This window comes from Anguilla anguilla, chromosome 17 (assembly GCF_013347855.1).
Source record: "Anguilla anguilla isolate fAngAng1 chromosome 17, fAngAng1.pri, whole genome shotgun sequence".
Classification (NCBI taxonomy): Eukaryota; Metazoa; Chordata; class Actinopteri; order Anguilliformes; family Anguillidae; genus Anguilla; species Anguilla anguilla.
In genome coordinates, this window is record NC_049217.1 from 602870 (window position 1) to 618479 (window position 15610).

Genomic DNA, 15610 nt, shown 5'->3' on the forward strand with positions numbered 1-15610 from the left:
TGTGGAGTCATAGCTCTGAGCTGGTGATAGAGGTACTGTGTATGTAGGGTTAACTCTGTTGACTCTGACCTTTCTGAGGTCTCATATTTAGCCCAAAGAGTGTTTGTGAGAGAAGCACTGAATGGAACGTGGAATCTGTCTTCACTGCCAGACGCCGGCATGAGCCTGACAGTTGGGGGTGGTGGGGGTGAGGGGTGCAGTTCCTGAATTAGTCATGCTGTGTGCCCTCGCCCCCTGTAAGAACCGTTCAGCTCCCTGCCTGTCAAAGCTTACCTCCAGCTTCAGCTAGCTCTCCAGATCTGACTGTCTGTTGGGTTGAAGACTCAATTTTATCGAAGTTTTATCTACATACAATTGTTTTGTTCAAGTTTTTCTTTCAATTGTATGTTTGATGCTAATTTCAAGCAGTGGTCTGGAAGAAATAATTAATTAGACTAATTAAATTGTTGAATTGGTAGTGTTTGAGCCTAATGTTATCTGAGAGAAAGGGATTCCCTCAATTTTGAATTAATTTTTTTACACAAAAATATTTCTTGAAGGTTTTGTTTATTATGAAAAAGCAAAGACAGCTTCGTTGTGCCATGACATGTCCTGTGTCATACTCCAGTCCTTTCCAGTCTTCTAGTCCTGTGATGTTGAGACCTCCGTCATAGTGTAGGTAACCTGAACCTGAAACCCCACAAGCCCCCTTTTCCCCTGCCGTACCGTACCATACCATACCGTACTGTACCATGAACCCATGATCAGGGGTTCTGGATGGGTTTTTCCTGCAGAAGTGTACTGTAAATGAGTTCTTGGAACTAAATTTCACTGCCGATCTAGAGAGGTACCAAAAAATATACCAGGAACTAGGGTGGATCTAGCGGTCCTGTACATAGATGTGTGAAAAGCAGACTTCCTGTGAATCCAAGGAAACCAACCGCCATTTTAAAATAACCAGTAGCTACAAATTATTTGACAAATCTGAAAGAAATAAATTTAGGACAGGCTTACAAAATGAAACATACAAATATGACTTGACATGATCACCAACAATCAAAGTAAGCTTTTGCACGGTATAGTCAATAACGTTGGGGATGTCACAAATACGGACTTTGTATGCAAAGAAATATAGCAGAATAGGTGGCCCTTTTGGTGCTTTAAAACATTCAATGGTCTGCTTTAAGGATATGCAACAGAACCAGTTTTGTCTGAGGTACGTGTCCGGAAAACAGAAACCATTTATTCAGACATTATGCTATGGCTGGTTAAAATATTATTCCAGCAAAGTTCAAACATGTCTGTATAGCAGTGTATTTCAACCCTGGTCCTGGGGACCCATTGCCCTGCATGTTTTAGATGTTTCCCTGCTCCAACACACCTGATTCAAATGAATGGGTCATCATCAAGCTCTGCAGAAGCCTCATGACGACCCATTCATTTGAATCAGGTGTGTTGAAGCAGGGAGACATCTAAAACATGCAGGGCAATGGGTCCCCAGGACCAGGGTTGAAAAACACTGCTATATAGTATGGACATGCCTGTGTTTTTGTTGCATTTTGTTACCAGTACCTAACTTTACTAAATTACTATTGTAAATGATCGTAGGGAGAAAAATAACTTGACTACTGTTTGCTATCATTCAGTCAGTCGTATGCTGCTTTAGCAGGTAGGCTAATTCAGGAAAGAACTCAGTGTACAGAGATTTCTTTGAAGCTAGCAAATGTTAATGCATTTGACACATTGGTTTAAGTGGTGCCTTAGATATGTCAGTAACACCACAGCTGTAAACTTGCAGGGAACAAAATGTAAACCCATGTCCATAACTTATGTAAAACCTGTGATGTTGTTGCTTGCAATTTGATGCTATCGTGTACTTATTTAAAAAACCCTGCTAAGTCATCTGAGCTGGATTTTTACCCAGTATCGAACGTAGCCAGGCTTGCCACTTCCTTCCAAATTCCCATTGTCACAATTCTTGTAGTTCAATGGAAACAAACCAGATGCATTCTGAGAACTAGAAGAGTGCACTCAGTAGAGTGCAGATCTTCGCCAGGCATTCCAAACGGAAGCAGTTGTTGATCACTTGCGGCCCCTAGCGGCCGGTTAGGAGTTAGCACTCAATCTATTTCAATGGACAACAATGATGGAAATTAATTTAAATAAAATACTTGTCGTTGACCAATTTGCAAAATATTCGAGAATTCAGGTCCTTGGCCTGCTGTCAGCATGCACAACAAATGATCAGCCCAGTAGTATGCGAGATTCGCTTTGGACAGAGACACAAACACACACACACACACACGCGCACAAACACACGCAACCAAATGCATGACCCACTCCAGGCTCCGCCTGGCGGAGATAATTACCAAGGGTCCCGATAGTTCTGAGCCCGGATTGTTCCTGAACTGTTTTGTGCAGTGGACAGGGCTATAGGGGCTATAGAGTAGTATCTGCCATTTCATTTCAGCAGGTGCCCAGTGCTGACAGTACTGATGTCTGCTCTGTTTCAGCAGGGACCCAGTACTGATGTCTGCTCTGTTTCAGCAGGGACCCAGTACTGATGTCTGCTCTGTTCCAGCAGGGACCCAGTACTGATGTCTGCTCTGTTTCAGCAGGGACCCAGTACTGATGTCTGCTCTGTTTCAGCAGGGACCCAGTACTGATGTCTGCTCTGTTTCAGCAGGGACCCAGTACTGATGTCTGCTCTGTTTCAGCAGGGACCCAGTACTGATGTCTGCTCTGTTTCAGCAGGGACCCAGTACTGATGTCTGCTCTGTTTCAGCAGGGACCCAGTACTGATGTCTGCTCTGTTTCAGCAGGGACCCAGTACTGATGTCTGCTCTGTTTCAGCAGGGACCCAGTACTGATGTCTGCTCTGTTTCAGCAGGGACCCAGTACTGATGTCTGCTCTGTTTCGGCAGGGACCCAGTACTGACTGTATTACTTCTGTTCTGCAGTTTAACTTTGGAGACGTGGCGGTGCATCAGGCCATCCACACCATTGAGTACTGCCTGGGCTGCATCTCCAACACCGCCTCCTACCTGCGGCTCTGGGCTCTGAGCCTGGCCCACGCACGTGAGTCCTCTACTCTGCAGGCACTGCACTGTGGGAAACGCAGAAGGACTGCAGTCACTAAAGATCCCAGGGCACAGTATTATAAGTAATAGGGGTGGTCCCTGGTGTTCTACTCAAATTCACAGCCTGCCACTGAGTCGAGCCTCAGTGTAACTGGCTGGTCGATTCCCTCCCTCTCCACCAGTGCTGATGTGCTGATGACCACCCTGGCACACAATGTCTGCCATGCATCTCCCAGGTGGGGGCTGCTCTGCGTTGGGTGGTGCTGCAGTTGCCCCCGTCCCCTGTCCTCTGTCCTGCTGTGCTGCAGTTGCCCCTGTCCTCTGTCCCACTGTGCTGCAGTTGCCCCTGTCCTCTGTCCCACTGTGCTGCAGTTGCCCCTGTCCTCTGTCCCGCTGTGCTGCAGTTGCCCCTGTCCTCTGTCCCATTGTGCTGCAGTTTCCCCTGTCCTGTGTCTGGTGTCTAGCGTGTGGTGATTGGATGCGCTGCTTGGTCATTTGTCAGTGTACCCCACAGCTCTTGCCGCTACAGAGGGTCAGGGGTCGCAGCAGCTGAGCTGAATGGTATAAATTTCTGGACGATCAGCGAGTGACTGCTTTGTCTGGTCTGTTTGGGAACACAGAGCTGTCGGAGGTGCTATGGTCCATGGTGATGCACATCGGCCTGTCGTTCCGGAGCTTCCTGGGCTTCATCGTCCTGTCCTTCATCTTCCTGGCCTTCGCCACCATGACCGTCTGCATCCTGCTGATCATGGAGGGGCTCTCGGCCTTCCTGCACGCTCTCCGCCTGCACTGGTGAGCGCTAACCCTAACCTTAGCCCTGTAAAACGGCTGGGATAGCCCTGCAGCTTCCATCTTACTTATATAAAACTCTGGACACAATCTATGCCAAATGTAGCTTCACATGTGTGTTAAAGGTCAAACCTTTAGTTTCTCCTGTTGAAATTCTCCTGTTGTGTTTTTTCCTATTTGTAAATTTATAGTACACTTGCCATCAAGAATTTCACCATCTCTCAAACAGTGACTTTTGCAATGAATTATGGGAGCTTAAGGCAAGCGAAACGTGGAAAAGGCTGCGTTCACTTAAGCCTGGTGCACACTAGAGGATTTTCAAATCTTAACCGATTTTAAAAACGTGGGAGACCAGATTTAACCGATTTTTAATATTTTAATCGTAAGAACGCACACACCAGACGATTCGGTCAAGAGGAAGGACCACACACTTGGCGTTTATACTAAACGATTTCAGAGTGGCGATTCCAGGGACTTTTTTATTTCCACAAGCTGATTCCCCGTCTCCATGGAGACCGCACTGCTGGCAACGTTACAATAATTACATATATACATAATACAATAATATTGATACTTTTGTTGCTATGTGCAGTTGCCTAACCGCATCGAGTATAAAACAATATCGTCCGCAGAGAACTTCGGTTTTGGGAAGCCGAAAAAAAGTTGGTTGGTGGCGCTTCCCGGTCAGCTCACTCTCATTGGCTATTGCGGATTTCTGCTCAATATTCCATCGCTGTTCCTTTCACACTACAGGATTTCAAGTCGTAAATATCAAACATGTTTGATATTTACGATTCGAGATCGGGGACACTCCCATCCAGTCGGTAACATTAAGATTATGTCTGTAAACCCCTCACACTACAGGATCATTTGGGCAGATAATCGGTTCAGATTAGTCTTGGATCAGGAACGCCCCCGCGATTGTCGGGAAGAGCGAATCGGGCACAAAATCGGCCCAATTATCCTCTAGTGTGGGGCCAGCATTATCAGAATGTCTTATAGTGCCAGTTTCACAGACATCAATTAAGCCTAGTCTTAATTATATTTTGAGTGGTGATTCTTCATACAAAAACTTAACTTTTATTCAGAACTAAGTTTAATCTATGTCTGTGAAACACAAAATTGCTTGATTGACATGTATATATGATTCATTTTACAATCTTAAGACACAAGGGTGGAATCCTCCTTGCCTACATTCCAGAGTTTTGCTGATATTTGGTGAAACTCTGGAATGCTCTCTAATTATTACATGTAAGAGCTCTGTGTTTTTGAATTAGGCCTATCTTTTGCAGGTGTAAAAAATAAGATTGTTGACATGTTCGCTGTAATAACATTGTAATAACCATGGTCCCAGCACTGAGCTATATCAGGCTTTGCCAGAGGCAGCTTACTGGATGCATTTCATACTGCCATTTCATGAGTTTCCTGAGTTCAGATTAGGGCTGCCGATATAGCTAATCGTGTCTTTTTTAAGCGTAGTAAGAATAATCACTGCCATGTGGTGTATTGGCTATTTTTCATCTTTTTTTATTGTACCAGTGGTAGTATGCAATCAAACGTCAGAGGCCACGTGAAATATTTCATGGAAAAAAAACATAATCTCTGATCTGTATAGAGGGTATGCATTGACGTCACATTCCCACCCGGAATACGCCCCCTCAGTCGGACTGAGTGGCAAAACATGCTGCCACATGGCTGCCTTTAGTAGAGGAAACTGCAAAACCGGGAGTAGAACAAACGATTATCTGCTTAAATTAAAGGCAGTTGGACTTGATAGTGATCCTTACAACTTACCAAAGAACCAGTGGTCCATGGACATTCAACAAGAAATCGGAGCTTAATAATACCTTACTAATACCTTAATAATTTATATGCTTGGCTAGCTAATACTATCTAACCATCCCCCCTTTGTTTGTAAAACACAAGGCTCATCATCATGGATGTTTTTTAATAAATGCTGACAAAAACTTTACAGTTACACAGAATATAAATAAAAGATGCTAAATATTTAATTGATGAGTTGTCAATACACTAGCCTACATAACGTAAGGTATGATTTTACCCAAAAATCCAACATACCTGACACAAAATGACAACCGCAAATCCATGTTTTGGTGCCTGGATTCCAGTTGTTTCTGCGAATTGCAGCGATCCATTTGCTTCTCTTTTCTTTAGCTTTCGGCAGTCTGTAAAAAGATAGCTCCAATTTCTTGTTGAATCTATTTGTACAGTCAATCGCACAACAGCTCTTTCCCATTTTAGATGTGTTTTTTGTGTTTTCACGGCATGCAAGCTGAACGCTAACGCTGCCACTCAGTAGTCTTTCTGCCACTCGGTGTGTGTAACCGCAGTGACTTGCACCTACTGTGACGTCATGTGCATACCCTCTATTGGGTATTGATATGACAGCCAATCAGCAAGAACTGTGATTAAAAGATTTCTAAATTAAAATAAAGGACCAAGGGGCTTGGTGGGTGGCTCATCCAGTTAAGGCACCATTCCTGGTGTGTGGATCTGTAGCCAATCAGCAGCTTGAATAAATCACTGTTGCTGAAATGCACTGAGAAGCAGGAAATACTGTGGCTCCCAGTGAAATCATCACTTCAAATGGCCTTTTGCAGACAGAGACGAAAGATTTGCAGTTTATTCAGAGAATAAATTTTGCTCCTGACAGATGCCTGTGACTCCAGCTCTCTGGCTCCCCCTGCAGGAGAAGTTGAGAACTTTGAACAGCTGGGTTTATGGCCTGGCCTTACGTGGCCTGGGTGTGTCACCACAGGGAGGTTTTCTGCAGCCGGATAACGCTGTAAATGCCTCTGTCTGAACGCCAACACCTTTTCCAGTCGGTCTGCCCAGAAAATTCTGTCAGCAGTCTGACTACCGCTGTTTTTCTGTAAGACAGTTTTGAAAAGAATGTGTTTCTGTAAATGTGCTCTTCAGTTTTCCTTGTATAGATATGGTCCTCAGCGTGTGTGTGTACGGTGGGCCTGTGGTGGGTGTTCAGTGTGTGTGTACGGTGGGCCTGTGGTGTGTGCTTAGTGTGTGTGTGTACGGTGGGCCTGTGGTGTGTGTTTAGTGTGTGTGTGTGCGCGTGTGTGTGCGCGCGCGGTGGGCCTGTGGTGTGTGTGTGTGTGTGTACGGTGGGCCTGTGGTGTGTGTTTAGTGTGTGTGTGCGCGTGTGTGTGTGCGCACACGGTGGGCCTGTGGTGTGTGTTTAGTGTGTGTGTGTGCGTGTGTGTGTGCGCACGCGGTGGGCCTGTGGTGTGTGTGTGTATGTGTGCGCACGCACGCGGTGGGCCTGTGGTGTGTGCGTGTGCGGGTGCGCGGTGGGCCTGTGGTGTGTGTTTAGTGTGTGTGCGCGGTGGGCTTGTGGTGTGTGTGTGTGTGTGTGTGTGTGTGTGTGCGCGGTGGGCCTGTGGTGTGTGTGTGTGTGCGGGTGTGCGTGGTGGGCCTGTGGTGTGTGTGTGTGTGTGCGCGCGGTGGGCCTGTGGTGTGTGTGTGTGTGCGGGTGCGCGGTGGGCCTGTGGTGTGTGTTTATTGTGTGTGCTAACAAAGTGGTTGTAAATCTGATATAGTACATAAAAGTTTAAATAAATCTGTCTCGTAGCTATTATTTTGAAATTACCTCTTATGGAAATAAAGTAGATACCCTGATTGACTTATAGTGGCAATCTCAAAGATTTTCATTAAAATAAATGTCTGTTAAGTCACTATATATCGCTGAATTAGGTAACACAATGGTGATTGAGCCTATTATTATATTAATTTATATTGTTATTATTATAATTTACGATTAAAGAACTGGGTGTCTGTGGCAACGTTCCCGGGAAAAAATCACAAGCGGCGCACAGTTAGTGACGTGTTTTCCATCACCCATCAGTGATTGATCCGCCAGAGAGGGTAGGCGGAGCTAACGCAACAGGCTTGCTCTTCAACTCAATTGTGAGTGTGAGAGGCGTACTGTTTTTTTTCCGGTGTCTGCTAGCCTTGTGGAACCCTAAAAAGTTTTTGTGTAATATAAGAGGTCATATTATTTGTTGATGTAGATTTCGTATTACATTTGATGAAGTAGTTAATGCAATGTTACTAAATTACATAGTTATTTTCACAGCTAACGCTAGCTACCGGACCACATCAAGAAAGGAAACATTAGTTTAGACAACGTTGTGCACAGTCAGTAGCCATCTCTCATATCAGGTAACGTTGCTTTAGCTAGCTAGCTAGCTAATGTAATTTACATAATCTAATGTCAGCTAACAATTAGAAAAAACGCTAGCTAACGCTACCGACCGGTACCGACTTTGCAAACCGTCTCTCGAATGCAGTGCTACCTTGTTGCAACGTAGCTAACTGAAGGCCAGTTCAGATCAATGATTCGCAATGAGACTGGATGCAACTTGCAAAATTCCAAGACGTCTTATTGTAAACGTTCTAAAACTGCACTTGGCGATTTGACAAGGTGGGTCTTTTGAGACCCCAGGCAACGGCTTCAGACGCTCTGCAACTAACCAGTTCACACCGCTGCAATTTTCTCTGCAACATTCTAAAACCGTTTTGTCTCGTTGCGAATCATTGATCTGAACTGGCCTTAACTTTACCATTATTTACATGCCATGAAGTTCATCAATTTATTATAATGATCGGAATAAAGCCGGGGTATAGGTGGAGTAGAGCCGGGTCTGGAACTCTACTGGAGGGATGGAACACCATTCTTCCAAAATATATTCCTTCATTTGGTGTGCTGAAGGTGGTGGTAGAGAACGCTGTCTAACACTTCGGTCCAAAATCTCCCATAGGTGTTCAATTGGGTTGACATTTGGTGACTGCGAAAGCTATAGTATATGATTGACATAATATTCATGCTTATCAAACCGTTCAGTGACCACTCGTTCGCTGCGGATGGGGGCATTGTCATCCTGGAAGAGACCACTCCTATCAGGATAGAAATGTTTCATCACAGGAAAAAGGTGATCGCTTAGAATAACTTTGTATTGATTTGCAGTGACCCTTCTCCCTAAGGGGAAAAGTGGACTTTTTCTCTCGCCGTCTTGATCCAAAATCAAAGTCAGCTGGCCTCAGCTTTTTTGTACATACCACAGAGAATGATATGATGTTACATGGTTAATTGTATCATGCAGTACATCTGTATGGAAGCATCTGGATTTGTTGTTTCTCTGCTCATTTGTTCAGTTTAATGTAAACATAATTTAGATAAAATGTAAAAAAGTGACCCAGCAGCCCCCCACTGGCGCGTGATGGCGGTGTCCGCGCTCCCAGACAGACTCCCTTACCGCTTTCCATTTCCTTGATGAAAGGTCATTTTGCAGTTTGAAGCGAGGTCTAAATATAGCCTGGGATCAGCTTCCCATTTGGGAAGGCCTGTGGGGTTCCAGTCCCTGGAATGTGACACCAGATCTGAGGAGAGCATTCGGCAGGTCTCTCACAGGGAACGACCAGCTTGGAGGCGAGAATTTGAGAGCTGACCTACCTGCCATGTTGAAAATTCCAGCTAAGACCAGCTGGGAATCTGAGCTGGCTTAAGATGGTTTGAGCTGGTCAGAGCTACTCTGTGGCTGGTCAGAGCTGGTCTGTGGCTGGACAAAGCTGGTTAAGCTGGTAAGGTAAGCTGGTGGTCAAACTGGTGGACTAGCTGGCCAAAGAGGGTGCTCAGCTGGTTGACCAGCTAAAAGTGTTGAAAACACATCTTAAACCAGCTTGACCTGAATTTTCAGGCAACATGAGAAAGAGATTTCTGTTTAAACCCCTGCACAAATATTTGTTCATATTCCGTTTAAAAGTGATAACCATAAATAAGGTGACTGCATGAGACTGCTTTAGATGAGGGCTGCCTAGCCCTGTTCCTGGAGATCTATCATCCTGTAGGTCAGGGCTGCCCAACCCTGCTCCTGGAGATCTATCATCCTGTAGGTCAGGGCTGCCCAACCCTGCTCCTGGAGATCTATCATCCTGTAGGTCAGGGCTGCCCAACCCTGCTCCTGGAGACCTATCGTCCTGTAAGTTTTCATTCCAATCCTAATTTTGCATGCCCGATTCTACAAATTATTATCTCAACAAGATTTCTAACTGTTGAATGAGGTGTGCTTTGTTAGGGCTGGAGTGAAAACCTACACAAGCTTCTCACAATACTTTGCCGGAAATCTTTTGCCCATTCCTCCTGACAGAACTGGTGTAACTCAGTAAAGCTTGTGGGCCTCCTTGCTCGGACACACTTTTTCAGTTCAGTCCAGAAACTTTCTGTGGGATTCAGGTCAGGGCTTTGTGATGGCCACTTGCATACTTTCACTTTGTTGTCTTTAAGCCATTTTGGTACAACTTTGGAGGTATGCTTAGGATTATTGTCCTGCTGGAAGACCCAGTTGCTACCAAGTTAGACTTTCTAGCTGATGCCTTGAGGTGTTGCTTCAGTATTTCTGGATAATCCTCCTTCCCCGTGTTGGCATCTATTTTCTGAAGTGCACCTGTCCCTTTTCCAGCCAAACACTCCCACAACATGATGCTACCTCCCCCATGCTTCACATTTGGGATGGTGTTCTTCGGATTAAAAGCCTCACCCTTTTTCCTCCATACATAGCGCTGATCATTATGGCCAAACATTCACATTTTTCTTTTATCTGACTGGAGAACACTCCAAAAGGTTAGGTCTTCTTCCTGGTGATCACCTGAAAACATTCTGGCTTTTTATGCCGGTCTTGGAATAGGGGCTTCTTCCTTGTACGACAGTCTTTCAGGCCATGGCGATGTAGGATTCTCATAATGGTGGATGTAGATACTTTGGCACGTGATGCCTCAAACTCCTTCACCAGTTCCTTGGTGGTTGTCTTGGGGTTCAGTTGAACCTTTTGGACCAAAGTTAATTCAGCCCTGGGAGTTCATTTGTGCCTCCTTCCTGAACAATGCAGTGTCTGTGTGGTCCCAAGATTTTTATATTTGCATACAATTGTTTGTACAGATGCTCGTGGTACCTTCATTTTTTTTTTTTAGAAATTGCTCCTCAGGAGGAACCTGACTTTTGGAGGTCCAGAATTTTTTTTCTGAGGTCCTGGCTTAGTTGCTTGGATTTTCCCATGGTATCAAGGGCAAAAAGGAAGCTCTAAAGGTAGGCCCTTAAATACAGCCATAGGTGCCAATTAACTCCAAATTAACTCACTAATTATGACAACTGACCAATCAGAAGCTTCTATAAAGTCATTACATCAATTTCTGGAATCTTCCAGACTGTTTAAAGAGACAGTCAACTTGGTGTATGTTAACTTTTGACCCACTGGAATTCTGATATTGTGAATTAAAGCTGAAATAAATCTGTCTCTAATCCTTTGTTTTAAAATGACTTCTGATATGAATAAAGTAGATGCCCTAATTGACTTATCAAAAGAAATGTATGGTAACATGAAATATGCGGAGTTGTGAAAAAGTGAGTTTGAATATCTAGCCTAGGTTTATGTAAACATTTGACCTCAACTGTACTTATGTTTCTGATAGGCTGTAAAAAAGATGTGTACACTGACGCATGTCTCTGATAGGCTGTAAAAAAGATGTGTACCCTGACCCATGTCTCTGATAGGCTGTAAAAAAGATGTGTACACTGACCCATGTCTCTGATAGGCTGTAAAAAAGATGTGTGCCCTGACCCATGTCTCTGATAGGCTAGGGCAGCGGTTCCCAAAATTTTCAGAGCCTGAATTTATTTCATAATTATCACTAATCTTATACTTTTAACACAGCTCTTAGAAGTGTCCCATCAATGTTGGCATTTATTTAACAAACTAAATATCCCAATGCATTGTTTCCAACATGAGTCTGGGAAAATGTGGGGGGACCTCAAACTTTCTAGGGGGTACAGCAACTTTTAATAACTTTCACAGATTCTGTAGAATATATTTAAATTATTAAATTCGCAACGAGACAAAACGGTTTTAGAATGTTGCAGAGAAAATTGCAGCGGTGTGAACTGGTTAGTTGCAGAGCGTCTGAAGCCTTTGCCTGGGGTCTCAAAAGACCCACCTTGTCAAATCGCCAAGTGCAGTTTTAGAACGTTTACAATAAGACGTCTTGGAATTTTGCAAGTTGCATCCAGTCTCATTGCGAATCATTGATCTGAACTGGCCTTCAGTTAGCTACGTTGCAACAAGGTAGCACTGCATTCGAGAGACGGTTTGCGAAGTCGGTACCGGTCGGTAGCGTTAGCTAGTGTTTTTTCTAATTGTTAGCTGACATTAAATTGTGTTAATTACATTAGCTAGCTAGCTAGCTAAAGCAACGTTACCTGATATGAGAGATGGCTACTGACTGTGCACAACGTTGTCTAAACTAATGTTTCCTTTCTTGATGTGGTCCGGTAGCTAGCGTTAGCTGTGCAAATAACTATGTAAGTTAGTAACGTTGTATTAACTACTTCATCAAATGTAATACGAAATCTACATCAACAAATAATATGACCTCTTATATTACACAAAAACTTTTTAGGATTCCACAAGGCTAGCAGACACCGGAAAAAAAACAGTACGCCTCTCACACTCACAATTGAGTTGAAGAGCAAGCCTGTTGCGTTAGCTCCGCCTACCCTCTCTGGCGGACCAACCACTGATGGGTGATGGAAAACGCGTCACTAACTGCTACGAGACAGATTTATTTAAACTTTTATGTACTATATCAGATTTACAACCACTTTGTTAGCATACACACACACACACACACACACACACCACAGGCCCACCGCGCACACACACACACACACACACACACACACACACACACACACACACACACACACACACACACCACAGGCCCACCGCGCAAGGAACCCGGGATGAAATGAAAAGGCCATGGTCATCACCATCGCAACTACCTGTGTGACCCTGCGGCCCATTCTCTGCAAAGGAGGCGCTAAAATCCTTGATTTATTTTTGGTTTAACACAACCCAAGTGGAAAGGAAGACCGCTGCAACAAAGACACGGCGTGTTTTTTCTTTCATAGTCAAATGTTTTTTTTCCCCACACTCAGATGTCTTTTTCTTTGCCAGCCCTAGCAGCTACCTGTCAATGGCTAGCTAGCTATGCAGCTATTTTTTTCGATTTGTCTGTTTGAACCGCACTCGCTGTTCTCCAGTTCCTGCAAAGGGTGTAGCGATTGGGGGGAGACTTCACCGTATGTGGGCCGTGACAGAGGAGGCCATTAACGGGGCCTCCGATAAGACTGCAGTTAAATCTGTGTCTGCTAAGAGCAGGACGAGCCTGCTGGGGACCAGCGTACATGTTGCTAGGGGCTGGCCAATAAGACTGCAGTATTGTTAAATCTGTGTCTGCTAAGAGCAGGACGAGCCTGCTGGGGACCAGCGTCCATGTTGCTAGGGACTGGCCAATAAGACTGCGGTATTGTTAAATCTGTGTCTGCTAAGAGCAGGACGAGCCTACTGGGGACCAGCGTCCATGTTGCTAGGGACTGGCCAATAAGACTGCAGTATTGATAAATCTGTGTCTGCTAAGAGCAGGACGAGCCTACTGGGGACCAGCGTCCATGTTGCTAGGTACTGGCCGATAAGACTGCGGTATTGTTAAATCTGTGTCTGCTAAGAGCAGGACGAGCCTGCTGGGGACCTGCGTCCATGTTGCCAGGGACTGGCGCTGGCGTTTGGGAACCATGGGGCTGGAGGAACAGCACATACACGTGTGTATGTGTTGTCTCCAGCGCTTGGAAGATAATGTTGTGCATTGATCCATATTGCGCTTTTGCTACCAGGGAGCATGTGTGGTAGTGTGCTGATCCATGTTTGCTTCGAATTGAACTGTTCCAGCGTTTAGCCAACAACCTGCGTCACATTAAACCTGAATTAAACATGCATGGCGTGGAAGAAAACAGTCCCTGTCTGACTACAGCAATGAAACAATTCCACCTGGACTCAGTTTTACTTTCACTCTTCCTGATTTTAAGTTAATCTGCATGTTTCTCCTCTCTCGTTTTCCTGTAGGGTGGAGTTTCAGAACAAGTTCTACGTGGGCCAAGGGTACAAGTTCTTGCCATTCTCCTTCCAGAGCATCCTGGAGGGGAAATTTGAGGACTAACCCACCCCCACCTTCCCCCTCCGTTCCAGAATATTCTGCAGTGCCTCATCTGTGTAGTTGCTGTTTGTTATTTGATGTATGTCAGTCATGCCGTTGTCTCTGCCATTTTACCTGTGTAACCTGGTATGTGGCACTGTCTGCTTTTTTCCTCATGTCTTTCTTGCGTTCAGTTAAGTTTATTATTTTTTAAAGTGTTTCAGCTTTTATAAATCAGTGTCACATGGAAATGCATTAAGGAGACTGGAGTTAATTAACCATTAAAGCTGTTTAAAACAAGAAGCCCCTGATAAGCTGAGCATGGCTTAGCATTTTCCCCAAACACCAATTTCATGGGAAGTGTTATCAGCTGAAAATCTTGCAGTAACAACTGACTTCTTGATTAAGCCTCAACAATTAGTATATTGCAGCTGGAGAAATGTGCAGTAGTGGAAGAATCTCAGGGAGTCTTTTTCATTTTGCACACTGAATATATGAAAGGACACTCACTCGCTTCTCACCGCCAGCCATGGGAAGTGATGCAATTGATCCACAGTGCTGTATTCAAGACAGATTACAATAAAACGTTGAGTGAAATAGTGTTTTTTAGGGGGGAAAGAAAAGAAATCCACTGTGGAGCTACATTTCATTTCCTTCGGATGAAACCCAAACGACTCATCCTTTTTTGTTCTTCTAACATGCTACCCTACTGAAATACAGGCTCTATATAGCAACACCCAGTCAATATCAGACTCTCTGAACCCAGGGTTTCACTGTGATGGGCCAAAGGGAAAAATACTGCTTTAAATGGGAAGCACTTTGGAATAAAGTACAGTAATACATGTTTAATTCCATTATTGACTCCTAAAACCTCTTTGCTGAAGGTTAATCTTCAGTTATAAAAAATTTCAAATTTGTTAAGTGGTAACCACTTTGATAAAGCTCTAGATATTTAAATCTGGCCCCTGGGGCCAGTACTGCTGATTTTCTTTCATCCTCTCTAATCATCTAATCTGATTTAAACCTGATGCACCTGGTGAGTGTAAACTGTAGCCAATCAGTGGTGAGCAACCAGGTGAGTGTAAACTAGCCAATCAGTGGTGAGTCACCAGGTGAGTGTAAACTCTAGCCATTCAGTGGCATTGTTGAACTATGGAGTATCAGCAGGAAAAGATAACCATTAGTACTACTGATCTTGAAGGCCAGAATTAAGTATCTCTGCTCTAGACTATGGACATATCACCTGTGATTTGTGTTGTGTGATTTAGAGCTTTTGTGATTGTTTTTTTTTTTTTTTTTTCTTCCAATTTTCACATTTGTAATGTGTCACATAATCAAAATAAAAGGAACGGAGCCCCACCCCAAGCAGTCATGTGACCTATAATGCTTCCCTCTTCCCCCATTGTGGAGACTGGATTCAGAAAATTCATGCTGCAGATAAGACTATACTAATACAAACCTTAGGTTATGTCCTATATATTGTGACCGATACTTCATAAGTATAGATATGCCCTGCCATTACACATTATTCTCCAATTCAAAAGACACCTCAATGATAAGAGGCATTCTGTCCCAATGAAAATGTATTTTGTAGATGTAGACACCGGAGTTGGTTTTGACACAAAATACAGGACTTGGCAATTATTCTAAGAGTAGTCTGGACATAAGTAAGGAGCCGTGTACGGCCAGCGGTGTCCGTTATTTAA

The 15610-nt window shown here is 44.2% G+C and overlaps 1 protein-coding gene across 2 annotated transcripts in view; it reads left to right on the forward strand.

The window, feature by feature from the left end:
• LOC118216658 (V-type proton ATPase 116 kDa subunit a1-like) overlaps positions 1 to 15048 on the forward strand; it is a 45072-nt gene extending 30024 nt beyond the window's left edge. For both annotated transcript variants that reach the window (XM_035398032.1, XM_035398033.1), the window contains exons 19-21: positions 2940 to 3057; positions 3680 to 3851; positions 13835 to 15048. In XM_035398032.1, the coding sequence (XP_035253923.1) occupies positions 2940 to 3057; positions 3680 to 3851; positions 13835 to 13928 (384 nt within the window). In that variant the 3' untranslated portion in view covers positions 13929 to 15048. The remainder of the gene's footprint in view (positions 1 to 2939; positions 3058 to 3679; positions 3852 to 13834) is intronic.
• Positions 15049 to 15610: the final 562 nt, after the last annotated feature.